The sequence below is a fragment of the Glandiceps talaboti genome, chromosome 8 (assembly GCF_964340395.1).
Source record: "Glandiceps talaboti chromosome 8, keGlaTala1.1, whole genome shotgun sequence".
Lineage (NCBI taxonomy): Eukaryota > Metazoa > Hemichordata > Enteropneusta > Spengelidae > Glandiceps > Glandiceps talaboti.
Window position 1 is genome coordinate 22,616,072 of NC_135556.1, and position 14,499 is coordinate 22,630,570.

At 33.6% G+C, this 14,499-nt stretch overlaps 2 protein-coding genes across 4 annotated transcripts in view; one reads left to right on the forward strand and one right to left on the reverse strand.

Moving 5' to 3' along the window:
• LOC144438492 (uncharacterized) overlaps window positions 1-3,894 on the forward strand; it is an 88,488-nt gene extending 84,594 nt beyond the window's left edge. For all 3 annotated transcript variants that reach the window (XM_078127530.1, XM_078127532.1, XM_078127531.1), the window contains 2 exons: window positions 210-307; window positions 773-3,894. In XM_078127530.1, the coding sequence (XP_077983656.1) occupies window positions 210-307; window positions 773-1,046 (372 nt within the window). In that variant the 3' untranslated portion in view covers window positions 1,047-3,894. The remainder of the gene's footprint in view (window positions 1-209; window positions 308-772) is intronic.
• Window positions 3,895-10,563: 6,669 nt separating this feature from the next.
• Window positions 10,564-14,499, reverse strand: part of LOC144438882 (uncharacterized) — a 36,437-nt gene continuing 32,501 nt past the window's right edge. The window contains exon 10 of the mRNA XM_078128095.1: window positions 10,564-11,513. Coding sequence (XP_077984221.1) covers window positions 11,441-11,513 — 73 coding nt within the window. The 3' untranslated portion in view covers window positions 10,564-11,440. The remainder of the gene's footprint in view (window positions 11,514-14,499) is intronic.

Genomic DNA, 14,499 nt, shown 5'->3' on the forward strand with positions numbered 1-14,499 from the left:
ATATGTCGTGTCACGCTGCCCTCACCAGCCTGCTACATCCTATGAAAGGTGTGACCGATGTGTGAGGGCGCCCTGTACCCTGTACCTTACAGATTACAGGATAACTTGAATAATGAATGCATGGATGTATTTACACTGAATGTATTTTTAGGACATTATGTAGAACAAGTTGGATAAGTAATTCATACTCTGTCAATTGTTGTTGTCAGCTTGAAAGGATTCCTGATCTAGAGGAGCAGGTAAAGAGATATAGAGCCAAATTAGAAGACTTGAATGAAATGGTGGACAGGAAAGTGCAATATGAAAGGTACATCATACTTATACATTTGTTTGTACTTGACTTTGAGTTATGCACAAATAGTACACATTGTGTCATTAATACAAAGCAAATGCACACCCTGATTGGATGATAAAGTTAATGCTGAGATGTAAACAACCATATTGCTGTTGTTGTCACGAGAAAGGTGTGTGATCCTTGTCTGTGGGGATAGTCAGCTTAACAGTGTAAATACAGAATTGATTTGATTTTAAAACGACACAGTATTTTTAGATATTCAAAACTGAATTCGTAGTCACAAGTGATGTATAGATATATTGTTTGCCAATACTGTTCTACATCTTGCTACTCAAGGTCATTTTTCCGGTATTGCCATTATAACCGAAGGAATGACCTCGCAACAAGATGTGGAACGGTATTTGGCAACTAGCATCATGTACTTATATGATAGCTATTTATAATAGTATTTATGTTTTGATTTTGGTATGTTTTCAGACAACTCTCATCCGAACATCTGGTATTACGAGAACACTTTGAGAAAGAATCAATGGTCAACAAACGTCTATCAAGGGAGAATGAAGAATTACAATGGAAATTACAGAATTCTGATGGCTCACCAATCACAGGATTGACCCCCAGTAGTACACGGTCGACCTTGTCACCATCGCCAACACATAACCTCAGAGACAGAGAAAGTCGTTTGTTTTCAAGATCAAGTTCAACAGAGAGTCATGAAAGTGGTGTATTTCCACTTTCACCTTCACAGTAGGTAGTTTACTTCTGACAGAATGTAGAATCTACTTTGTTTTATTTGACAGAATAGTTCCAATACCTTCTGTCAGCTAGTGGCTGCCATGTCAGATGGTTCTATTCACTTGCAATATATACAGAACAATACAAGTTGTACTTATCGTAGCTCTAAATTTGGGGTAATGATGGTATTTTGAAAAAAAACCCAGTTCTGATGTAAGAAACTCCTATAGTTGATGTGTGTGATCTATTTGTTTGAATCAAGTCACACCAACCCTATGTAATGACTTTACCGTTACTACTCTTATAGATGTTAGTTGCTTAATGTCAGTAAATTCTTACTTATACATAAATGTAGTAGCAAAGTAATAAGCAGGACCAGAAGTAATGCTTTAGTATTACTATATATTTCCATCGCTGAGGGCGCTGTTCACTTGTATGCTCAGCAACTGTCAAATTGTTGAGTTCAATACTTTGTATTTTCTATAATCGGCAGCAGAAATAGGGTGTTGTTGTAATTGTAGGTTCAATGCTAATTAGGCTGTAGTTTTGTGCAAAACTTTGGCGAGGTAAGTCTTAAGAGGTGTGTTATTCACAAACGTGTCTTGCCTATGGTGAATAGATGAAAGTGTAGAATTGACTCTGTGTTGTGCATTGATGCTCTGTCATCAACAGACTTCTCTGTGTTTCTCGGTATTACATTCCATGCCTGTATTGTGTGAAAAGGTAACTGATCTCTCTGTTTTGATATTGTGAGAGGTAAAATATGTGTTACAGTTGTGTGAATAAGTGGTAAATGAGAATGTATTAATTTGTACTTGAACACAATATCAGTACAACATGATTCACTCTCTTTACCCAAATTCACATTGTTTCATGTCATATCTTATACAAAAAATGTTTATTTTTCATGAAAAAACAGTGTTTCCTTACAGAGATTTATATCTCTTCTGTCAAAGTTATATGGTTGCATATCAAAAATTTATAAGTCAATTATTTCCTGGTAATATTCCATATTTCCTCAGATTGGTGCCAAAGACATGATAATCTTTCCAATGTGATTACTGATTATCGTTTTGGTTGACTTGATAGCTTTAAAGACTTTCTCTGAGATTTCAAAGTTATGAATAAGTGTGCAAGTGCATGCTATGCTGTGTTTTGTCTTGTGCAGTTTCTTACAGCATGTTATTGCACTGTGCTTGGGTGATTAAAAACAAAAGATTAGAGATTTGAATGTGTGAGGGCGCTCTTTGAGACTGAGAGGTCAGTGGTTTTCAACTTGCATGCCTGTCATATATTTCATTAAATATGTGACGAAGGATGTTGCCTATTGCTTTGAGGTTTGAGTCTTAATTTCTAGTTTTCAAATCATGTTTTCAGTTGAATGGAAATGGAAGAAAGACTTCACCAACCACTGTATTTAGGTGTGGTCAAAATAGCTGATACTCAATCATAAAGAACTCGAGCAAGTTTGACTCAAGCACGGCATGGTGTAACCACTGAACCTATATTCTGGAGGGTTCATTGTATAAAAATGATTTATGTAGGAGATATAGAACTAATTCTGAATATGGGAAAGGTTGAAAGATGGGGTAGCATATGATTGATGCTCGTGTGCATACTTTCTATTGTATTAATGTGTACAGATAATAAAAAAAATCATTTAGAGTGGGGTAACAAGTGATCCGTAGTACATTAATAATACATATATATTTCTTTTCTCAAACTATTGTGCTGCTGATGTTTTCAGTGTTACACAAATATATGTTGTCAGTTTATTTGAGAAATGGCTGATAATTGTCACAAGTTAGCTATGCTGTTGACTTCAAATTAACAAATTGACTATTATGCTGGAATGTTTGTGAACATACTCAAAATCAGTGAAAAAAAATATTGATGTATTTTTCACCCAGTTCAAATTGATATGATTGGTGATGGTGATTGGTAAATTTGGTGGACATTAATTCTTAGAACGACATTTCAGCACAAATTTACACATTTTAGATATTTTTATTGTTAATTCATTGCATACCAAGCAGCTCAATATTAAAATATTACATTATACAGAATCCTTTGGCAGCTGTAGATGACATTATTCCAACAAACAGCGCCCTCTATCACCTATAAATATGTTTGCCTAGAGAGCTCCATTTCTTGTTTTGTTTCATAGATATTGTTTCGCTCCATGGTTTATTTTCATTTGCCTAAAGGGTCCTATCAAAGGCCCTCTATCATAGAGGGGCTGTGATCCTATAAATCAGTTTTCTCCACGATTCATTTCTATTTGCTAAGTCTTGTTTATCAATTTTGCCTAGAGGGTGCTATTTGTTGGAAAAAACCTCCAACTCATGAATTTCAACAGTCTACAGTCAACTATCCTTGGTGATCCTTCAGTAGGGTTTCCTATAATTAACTGAATACCCCAAATGAAAATCAATAGAATGATTGTGAATGAATGAATGAATGAATGAATGAATGATGAATTGTTTTTGACTTGCCAAACAAGTACTTATAAAATTGTATTACTTGTCAAATAGTAGAATTCCATATCTGTACAAAGAATGTAAATCTAATGTATATTAAATTTCATTTATTCTTATCTTTGAATTTTTTCATGCCAAAGTATTATATTTGCATATGAATTATTATATATGCCTACTGCAATTTACAGTTGTATGTAGATTATTACATTGAATTGTTGTAGAAGATATTAATTTATTAAAAACACCTTGCTTATAGTCATGCTAAATGTATAGCAATGTAATGAATTGTTTAGTTTATTAGAAGGCAGTGTTAGTGACTTGGGTATGAATCGTATAGACTTTCCCAAGACAATAGGATTGTATTTGTTTTCATGTATACAACAATGGCTGTATGTATGTATGTATGTATGTATGTATGTATGTATGTATGTATGTATGTATGTATGTATGTATGTATGTATGTATGTATGTATGTATGTATGTATGTATGTATGTATGTATGTATGTATGTATGTATGTATGTATGTATGTATGTATGTATGTATGTATGTATGTATGTATGTATGTATGTATGTATGTATGTATGTATGTATGTATGTATGTATGTATGTATGTATGTATGTATGTTCTGTCATGAGTTATTTCTGTTATAGGAGATACAATTTACAGCATGAGATCCCTTAGTATTAAGCTATGTAAGATAGTACAGCATTTTCAGTTTGAGAAAAATTATGATAGATGAACTGAGAAAAGTTTGATACCTTCAAAACTACGAGACCACACAAGTTACCCTTTGACATAGCTTTACATATAAAATACAGAAAACAGTTAAGCAGTCTTTGCTTTCAATGTTTTCATACTTTTACAATAAATTTGAACATCTCATCTCAGAAACACTGTGTGCTAGTTTCTATGTTGACTCTATGTCAGGGAAGCTCAAACTGAAAACTTTCAGTTTTGAAGGATCAAATCTCAAGTCAAAACTGTGCTAGATATAGCAGCAAAACAGGCAACTATAATTTAATGAGAAAACTTAAATGTTGAAAGCTTTTGATATATTTATTATTCAAGGTGCAATTTGATATAATTTTGACATTGTCTATCATTACTAGTAGTAGAAGGGAGACATAATCGTGTTACCATACAATTGCTACAACAAAAATTTATTTCATTTTATGGTTGATCCAAATAGTGGAAATCATGTCGATGAAAAATACATCTGTAATTGTTTGAACGTTTCTCGTAAGTATGTGATGTTTAAATTTCATTCATTGTGTTTTGATGCTTTTGAAAAGTTGGTTTTACAATGTACTATAACCACACCTTCTTCACAACTTGAATAATCTGACTTCATACTGTACATATGACAATCAACACCAAACTGACATAACTACTGTACAAGCTTGTCTTCCACTGTTCTGTGGACAGCTCTTAGACTAAATACCAAAGACTTAGATTTTGGAGATTTTTGTAAATTTTGTGTGAACTTGTAGAGTGTATGCAATGTAGGAAGGACTGTATTACCATTCTCTTGGAGGGGGATTTGTAGAAGTTCAGTTGATATGTGATGCAGTGGAAACAATCACCAGAGGATGACACCGACTTGAGATGTCTTTATAACTAGTTTCCAACCAGGGAGACTTGTCATGTACAAGTAATACCATTCATACAATCCAGACATATTTTTGTGCTGTCACAGAAATATTACAGTCTATTGTTAATACTGCAAACAATATCATGAAAGTTCACCTAGCCAAGATTATCAACTATTAGCTCTGACCACTAATCTTTTAGTGGTTTGAGCTATTAGTAATGGTACAAGTGATTTTCCATTGTATCTTGTACAGAGATAAATTGTCATGTTAGTCATATTATATTGTACTCTCTCTAAAGTTATTGCCATGGTTATGAATCTCCACAGTATACAACAGCAACAAACAAAAAAGTTTGGTACTTAAGTATGAAATAGGTTATATTCCTGTCATGAATGATGGCACAGTTGTTACTTTAATAATGCCATCTATATCGGCATCATTCAAGCAGAAGTGTTTTTTTAGGAGTTGTAATGAAAAATGAAAACTTGTGTCATGGCAGATGTCTAGTACTGTATTGAACTGGCTGCCTTAAGCTGCTAGTTAGGAATATAGCCTATTTGATCATTGGAAGCTTAAATGACATTTTTCTTGTGCTTTCTGTTGGTGTGTATGAAATGTACCATTGACTGATTGCTGTGTGGGTACACTGCTTTGTTTGGTCTTCTTGCATTTATTTGTTTTAAACACATTATATATATACGTAACAGAAATGACATTGTCATTGAAAAAGTGTAAATGAAGAATTTCTGAGTGGTTGATTGATAAAACAAAACTACAAAAAATACAACGAATGTGTGATCACAAATGAATTGTGTTCTTGTACATGTACTATTATTATTATTATTCAAAGCCTCTTCAGCAAGATATTGTACGCAGTGATTTTTATTTGTCATGTTAGTTTTTGTTGGGTCTACTGAAGTTGTACATGAAGTGTTAAACTTGATACAACGTGATCATCAGACATCTCAACAGTGAACAAATCCAAAGCTTAAAATGACTTTGTTTTGCTGAAAGTGAAGAACTTACTTTTTCTATATATAAGCAACCAGAAGACATGTTCTACAACATTGGTTTTTGTTGATAACAACATAAGCGTAATCTTGTCTAGCTTCCTAGGTGATGATAGAGAAAAAGCCAGACAGCATCAACTTCCCAGTTTGAATGTTCAGAATTTCAAAAGGTGAAATGTGTACTCGCCTCTCCAAAACATCTCTAATGCAACAGCAGTGTTGCTTTTGAAATTTTGAGTGTTATATTGACATTTTTTTTACAAACGTCTGTACTTACCGCAGACAATCCTGTATTACATGTACCAACTTGCTCGTTATTTTCATGATGGAAATATGCATATACAACTTTTGGTCATTGCAAATTGAAATACCCATATTGCCCCCAAAGAAAACTCATACATATTATAGTTGCTTTTTGTTCAAAAGATTAATGTATGCTGCCATAAATATATTAATTTAATTGTACCTTACTGCTAATTAAGAAAAAAAATAAAATAAAATCCATGAACTTACTTATTGTAATTTATTCATTATGTTGCTGTAGAGGTTTTTCAGAGAAATAAAATGTAAGAACATAGTTGATTCTTGTTCTTGTCTTGGGTGATGTATGTTGATACTGTAAGGGAGGTTTCACACTAGAAAAGATGTGTACACTCTGTGGCCATTCTAGTTGTAATCTGAAATTGCAAAATAAATGTGACCAGTTTATGACGACTGTCAGGTTCAAACAGCATGGTTTCTGTGTCTACTTACTGACTTTTTAGAGTTGTAACTTTAACAGCTTTGCTTAATAATCGAGTAAGAGCCACATTGCTGTCAATATTAGCAACAATGGCCTAGATAAAATTCTATGTGTTCTCTCTCTCTCTCTCTCTCTCTCTCTCTCTCTCTCTCTCTCTCTCTCTCTCTCTCTCTCTCTCTCTCTCTCTCTCTCTCTCTCTCTCTCTCTCTCTCTCTCTCTCTCTCTCTCTCTCTCTCTCTCTCTCTCTCTCTCTCTCTCTCTCTCTCATTTCAAAACTTCACTTACAGGAAGTACCAAAATGAAAACTGTAGCCATTTTATTTTTGAACAAAAAGCTTTATTTTTAATGTTTCTTCATACAATGACCCCATATTATCTCAATTGAAACAAAATAAGGCAACTATGAAGACAATACATAGCACTGAAATCTTACAGGGGGCTTATCTTATTGAAATATTACTGCAAATATGGTATCTTTACAAAACTCTTATGTCTTATTTACTCAAAGCTGGTATCTTCTAGTATCTTGTGTTTTCTCTCTCTCACTATTTCTTCCCTATCTTCCTCACAATGAAATATCCTGCTAGTAGTAAACACTGGGAACAATCCATACGGAGTATGTGAGATAGGTAGAAAAAAAAAGCATTTTACATTCAGGTTTGTTCAAATATTTGTATGCGCCACCCCTTAGACAGCAGGGTAGTTTATATTTGTACATTGGACAATAGAGTGAAGACTACCATTTATTGATTCCTTGAGTGCATATTTGAACTTGATATTATTACAACAAAGGTTTGTTTTTTTTAGCAATATCTTAATCTCTGAAAAATAAGAAGTATACTATTTCATAATCTTTTGGTTAAATGAAGGGTATGCCTCTCCTGTAAAACAGCACAGGACTGAGGTCACGACAATTCAAAAGTTATAAACATACGGCCAGGCTGGGCCTAAAACATCCATTACCCTGCATGGACTATTTGCCTTTAAAACAAAACTAAAAATCTGTCACTAGAAATATATCACTAGCAGTAAAACAGAGTGTCATTTCTGTGAACTTCGTAAAGGGTGTAACAGTGATACAAATATCAACTGAACTAAAAATGAAAATGGTGTGATATTTCTTACACATGTGGTGCTGTTATCAGCCATACTCTTTCTTTAAAATAAATATCTGGAATTTACAAGCATTAAAGAAACAAAAGCTTAAAAAATGTAGAGATACACATATGTACAAGTTGTGAAAACTTACGTACATGTTGATCACGCAATGATAGAAATTATTAACCTCAATTTATCTAATGAGACCTGAGGTCAGAGGTTACTCTGACCTCACTAAGAAAGTTATTGGAGGTCAGATCTTACTTACAATTAGAAATAAATACAGATAGGTTACCCAAGTATTATGTTTTGGTAATTATCAAAGGTCAGACTTTACAGTTGACATTTGGACAAGAATCAAAGGCCTGAGGTGATCTGCCATATTTTGATACTTATCAAAGGTCAGAGGTTACCAATGACATTTGGATAAGTATCAAAGGTCAGAGGTTACCTGCCATATTTGGATTGCTATCTATAATGACAGGTTACCTACTGTATTTGAATTGTTATCTGTGGTCAAAGGTTACATAAACATCATACTAGGAAAGTCATCTGAGGTCACACCATATTTGGAAAGTCATGAATATTCATGATGCATATCTCATCAGACAGGTACATTATTTACATGTACAGTACTTCAAAAGATAAATTCTGCAAAAGTACTTTTTTATTTATGAAAAATCATTTTGAAATCAATTTAAGAAAATTTTGCTCTTTTAAAAAAAAAAATTTCTGCAGATTTTTCAACATTAAAAGTGAAACAACAACTCTATACATTTGGTGAATATGATTACATATTGAAGCATTCACATAACCAGTTTGTAGCCTATAGATTTACAACAACTACTACACTAACATACCAAACAGATGCAAAAAAACACGCATTTTACCTATTTCTTCATGATGTACACAATGTCAAACAATTTCAGAAAGACTAGATATTTATATTTTTTTAAAATGTAAATAGAAAATTGTGCAAAGGTCCCATTTAATTGCCACTGGAAGAACTTTGCAACTTCACAAGAAGATGATGTGAGCATGCTTACAAAGTATATTGTGATTGGTCATTTTTGAATACAAATATAAAATTTGCATATTCAAATTTGAAAGACCAAATATGTCACTCTCACTACAAGATGCTTCACATCACCAATCACATCTGAGATTACATTTCAAATGCTAACATATTACACTACCGAGACCTTTTTTCATGAAATTACAGCTTTTGATTTGTCTTGAGTATTCTCTCCTTTGACTTCTGAATTAAGTTACCAAGGCAAAGAAGAGATGGAAAAACATTAACTGATCGGTCATTGGTTGAACAATGTACACTACAATACTTATAACATAGAAAGCACCTTGCAGTAGAGAAAGAAACAGAAAATCTCTGCAGACATAAACTTGGGATGACATTTTCCAAGATATCAGACAAAAAGCAAATACCCCACTGATATTCACACCCACACACACACACACACACACACACACATGCACGCATGTATGTATGTATGTACGTACACACACACATACATTCACAATACACATCTCTCAAGGGCTTATCATAAATTTTGATTTACAGCAGTTAATTTTCAACACAAATTTTCAGCATGTCAGAAAAAAGGTGGAATTTCAAAGTGGAATGGAAATAAAAGGATCAATAAGATACACTATACAGTTCCCTGTACTCCAATAATCATTGCACTTAAAGAAGATAAGTCAACCCACACTCACAACTAAAACACCCTCTTATTGGTTTGCATGATCGAAAAGCCATTGTCATTTTATGGATCAGCTAATCAGAAGAGGTCATCCACTTGTGGTGCAGTTTGACTGCAAAGATGTCTGGACTATCAATCATTATCTACTACAATGTATCTGTTTCAACTGCATTTGTGAACATATCCTGTTTAGAAAATCTTATGTTTTTGTTTACAAAACTTACAAACTGTGACAGCACAAATGATATCAACATAAGGAATGTAGATGGCATGGGCAAAATATAGCAAATGCACATTGGTCCTGAAGTTCATTGACACATATCGATCAAATGGGCAAGAAGGTAATAAATCACACCATTACTTAGTTTCATCATAGACCCTACACGAGGTCGTGTAGGGTCTATGGTTTCATTGTAAGCCTAGGGATATCAGTTTTAGTCTTACAACAGGCTACTTTCAAATGTAAAACTCAATAATCAAAATAGCCTGCAATTGGTGAACTCACTTTTATCGAAAGTCACCATTACTATATTTTGTCTAATACTTATTTTGTGTGATATTTGCTGTGATAGTGTCCATGTTTAATATGGAAAGCATTATTTGATATGGTTGCTTTTATCTACATGTAATTTGTACATTTCATTCTTTGATGATTTAAAGTGGCCATATGGATGAGGATTGGATATTTATTTTGGATTTTAATTTACAAACCAATTTTATCATGGCATCCTCCTTGAAAAATCAATGTGAAACAACATATGCCAAGTCCTTCTTCGTAACTCAAAAAATTGCAAAACGTAATAAAGGTGTAAAATGCTTGTTATTGTACGTACAATAACAAAACTTTTTACATCTTTTTTTTTTTTAAATTTTTCGCAGTGTATTGAGTTTAATACAAACAAGGACTTGAACAATGTTGTTTCACATTGATTTTTCAAGTAGGAAGCCATGATAAAATTGGTTTGTAAATTAAAAATCCAAAATAAATATCCAATCCTCATCCATATGTCCACTTGAACTTCACAATGTTTAACAGGTGATGTGTAAATTGTGAAAATAACTTATCATTAATGAAAATTCTGTATAAACTTTCCAAGTGCCTTAATTTTGTATTTTAGAAACACTTGAGTTCACTAAGTTTCTATCAAATCTGAATATCTTATATTGATAATTATTAAGGCGTCCTTATTTTATTGGCAGTCTTGAAGGGCGCCCTCAATAGGTAAACACAATGCATGCCTTTTGACTGCTCTAATCTTGACACAAGAACAAGACACACCTTGATCCACATTTCAAAATGCTTCCAGGGATTATCAGCAGTTGCTCTCTAACACAGTGCATGTTCCCAACAGCAAAGGGAATAGACAAAACAAGAATGTAGACACCTATAGATGCTCTTGTGTCAAGCACAGTATACTCAAACGCATGCATGAGCTTAGCACTGAAGTACACCATACCCTCACGCTTCATGACTGTTGTAACCATCCTACAAACTTGTCTGCATGTCACTATAAATATATCAGTTTTTATCTGTTTGGAAATAAGAACTTACCAACTGCCCTAAAACCCTTACCCTAATTTATAATTTAACCCACATGATTCTATCATATAAACAAATTCTGTAACCCTTACATTAAACTGCTTTCCACCCCACATCTTAATGAGAATTAACAAACCCAACATGGCAAACCATTGGGTTGTTTTAAAACTAACTCTTTTTCAGGGGTGGCAAGGTTTCCTCTTCACTGGAGTACTGTACAAAAAACATTTAGAAACACCCTTCTTTCCAACTTTCATCCCTAGTCCGATGTTCGCTTAATCCACTTCTTGGTATTGAGGTGCTGAAAAAAATGAACAGGTTAGAGTTAGTAACAACAAAGACTAGCTGAGTTCAGATATCAGAGTTAGTATATACTATATAACATAGACTAGCTGAGTTCAGATATCAGAGTTATATCACGCTATGTTTTATACAGCAAATACTAGCTGAGTTCAGATATCATGCTGTTTTATACAGCAAATACTAGCTGAGTTCAGACATCATGCTATGTTTTATACAGCAAATACTAGCTGAGTTCAGACATCATGCTATGTTTTATACAGCAAATACTAGCTGAGTTCAGACATCATGCTATGTTTTATACAGCAAATACTAGCTGAGTTCAGACATCATGCTATGTTTTATACAGCAAATACTAGCTGAGTTCAGATATCATGCTATGTTTTATACAGCAATTACTAGCTGAGTTCAGATATCATGCTATGTTTTATACAGCAAATACTAGCTGAGTTCAGACATCATGCTATGTTTTATACAGCAAATACTAGCTGAGTTCAGACATCATGCTATGTTTTATACAGCAAATACTAGCTGAGTTCAGACATCATGCTATGTTTTATACAGCAAATACTAGCTGAGTTCAGATATCATGCTATGTTTTATACAGCAAATACTAGCTGAGTTCAGACATCATGCTATGTTTTATACAGCAAATACTAGCTGAGTTCAGATATCATGCTATGCTTTATACAGCAAATACTAGCTGAGTTCAGATATCATGCTATGTTTTATACAGCAAATACTAGCTGAGTTCAGACATCATGCTATGTTTTATACAGCAAATACTAGCTGAGTTCAGACATCATGCTATGTTTTATACAGCAAATACTAGCTGAGTTCAGATATCATGCTATGTTTTATACAGCAAATACTAGCTGAGTTCAGATATCATGCTATGTTTTATACAGCAAATACTAGCTGAGTTCAGACATCATGCTATGTTTTATACAGCAAATACTAGCTGAATTCAGACATCATGCTATGTTTTATACAGCAAATACTAGCTGAGTTCAGATATCATGCTATGTTTTATACAGCAAATACTAGCTGAGTTCAGATATCATGCTATGTTTTATACAGCAAATACTAGCTGAGTTCAGATATCAGAATTCTGTATCATACAAGTACACTATAATTGACAGTGATTGGATCAAAGACAAACAGAACAGAAAGTGACATGAGGAGTATAAACATGTATAAAAGTTTAGTGCTCTGAATGCATTTATTTATTTAGAGACACATACATTTCCACAGCAACACAATATTTCTAACATTTTGCCCCCCCCCCCTTTTTTATTTTGGTGGATAAACAATTTTTGATTACTTTACTTACAGCCACAACACTTTTCTGAGTAAACATATCATATTGCTTTGAAATTTATTTGTCGTCATTAACTAGGATCATTCAGAATTTACCAGTGAAACTGATTCCGTTTTAATTTTGATTTATTTTGGTGTAAACAAGCCACAAAGCATCCATTTACAGTATCTTATACCCTACACAGGCCAAGTTATTGTCTCTGAACAGAAAATATGGACTATATATCCTGGTCATTCTACATTATAAAAGTCAACACATTCCAAATCGCTAGTAATTTTCTAAAGATTTTCATGAATTTTGCTTCAGGAGGTATAATGCTATTATTTCCCCTATATTTTTTTATGAACTAATGGTTTGTCACTACTTGTCTGGCGATTCGTAGTAACAAGGCCCCTTAGGTCACTTTGGCTGAACAAAGACAAATAGTGGGGACTAATATCTAATTGTCAAAATGTGTATGATACATGTCTGTCATCATTATGTCCAGGCAAAACAAATAGATTTGTCATGTCAATGAAGGGACAGTGCACAGTATAGTATTTTACCCACAACTCTATGATTTGTACTCTAAGACATTAAAATTCAGTCAAATCTCACAGTATTCTGTGAAAACATGTTTTGACATTTTTGATGGATAGTGTTGTTACTGATGAATTTCGGTATACTCATATACATCATTCAGATATCAAAATGATTCTTGGGTTGAAGGCGATTGTAATTTTATTAATTTTTTTCATTTAACTTTCTTGAAAGACATTCAGAATATTTGCAAAGAAACCAAGGAAAATTGTCGCACCTGTTATGACTCCACCAAGGATATTGATTTTTCTGAATGGGTATAACAAAAGAAATTTACATGTTAACACTTTTTGTACAGACTGACTACCCAAGGTGGTGTGATTATTGATGTTGAAATTACTTTATTCATAACATTATAATATTTACTTGATGGTACATTTTATCCTAAATTTGCAAATTTCATTGAAATTAGTAAGCATACTTGTGTTATATATTAGGCAAATATGATAGCGGCAGCTATGAAATATGGAACATTTAAGCATACAAATCGGCGCGAGTTGTGGGTAAAGGCTAAAGCACTATATACTGTGTGGTGATGACGTTCATAGACAAGCACGTTAGATGGGTTATTGTAGTGATGTTTAGTTTTGAAAAATGTTGTATAACCAAGCATAAACCATGGACAGGCTAATATGAGGAATGGTGTGGTATTCAGTTTTGCATAATATCATCAAATACCCAGGTGTAATCCATGGACAGGCTAATATGAGGAATGGTGTGGTATTCAGTTTTGCATAATATCATCAAATACCCAGGTGTAATCCATGGACAGGCTAATAAGAGGAATGGTGTGGTATTCAGTTTTGCATAATATCATCAAATACCCAGGTGTAATCCATGCATAGGCAGATGAGAGGAATGATGGTGTTATTCCATCGTACATAATACCATATTGTGTGCCCCTTTCCCCCACAGGATAACCCATGGACAGGCCAATTAGAGGAGTGGTAGACTGTAATGGTATTTAGTTTTACATATTACTGTGTGCCCAGGTGTAAACCATGGCCAGGCCAATTAGTGAGGAGGAGTGTTGGTGGTGATATTTATTTTGCATTTAATATCATGGTGTGTCAAGGTGCAATCAATA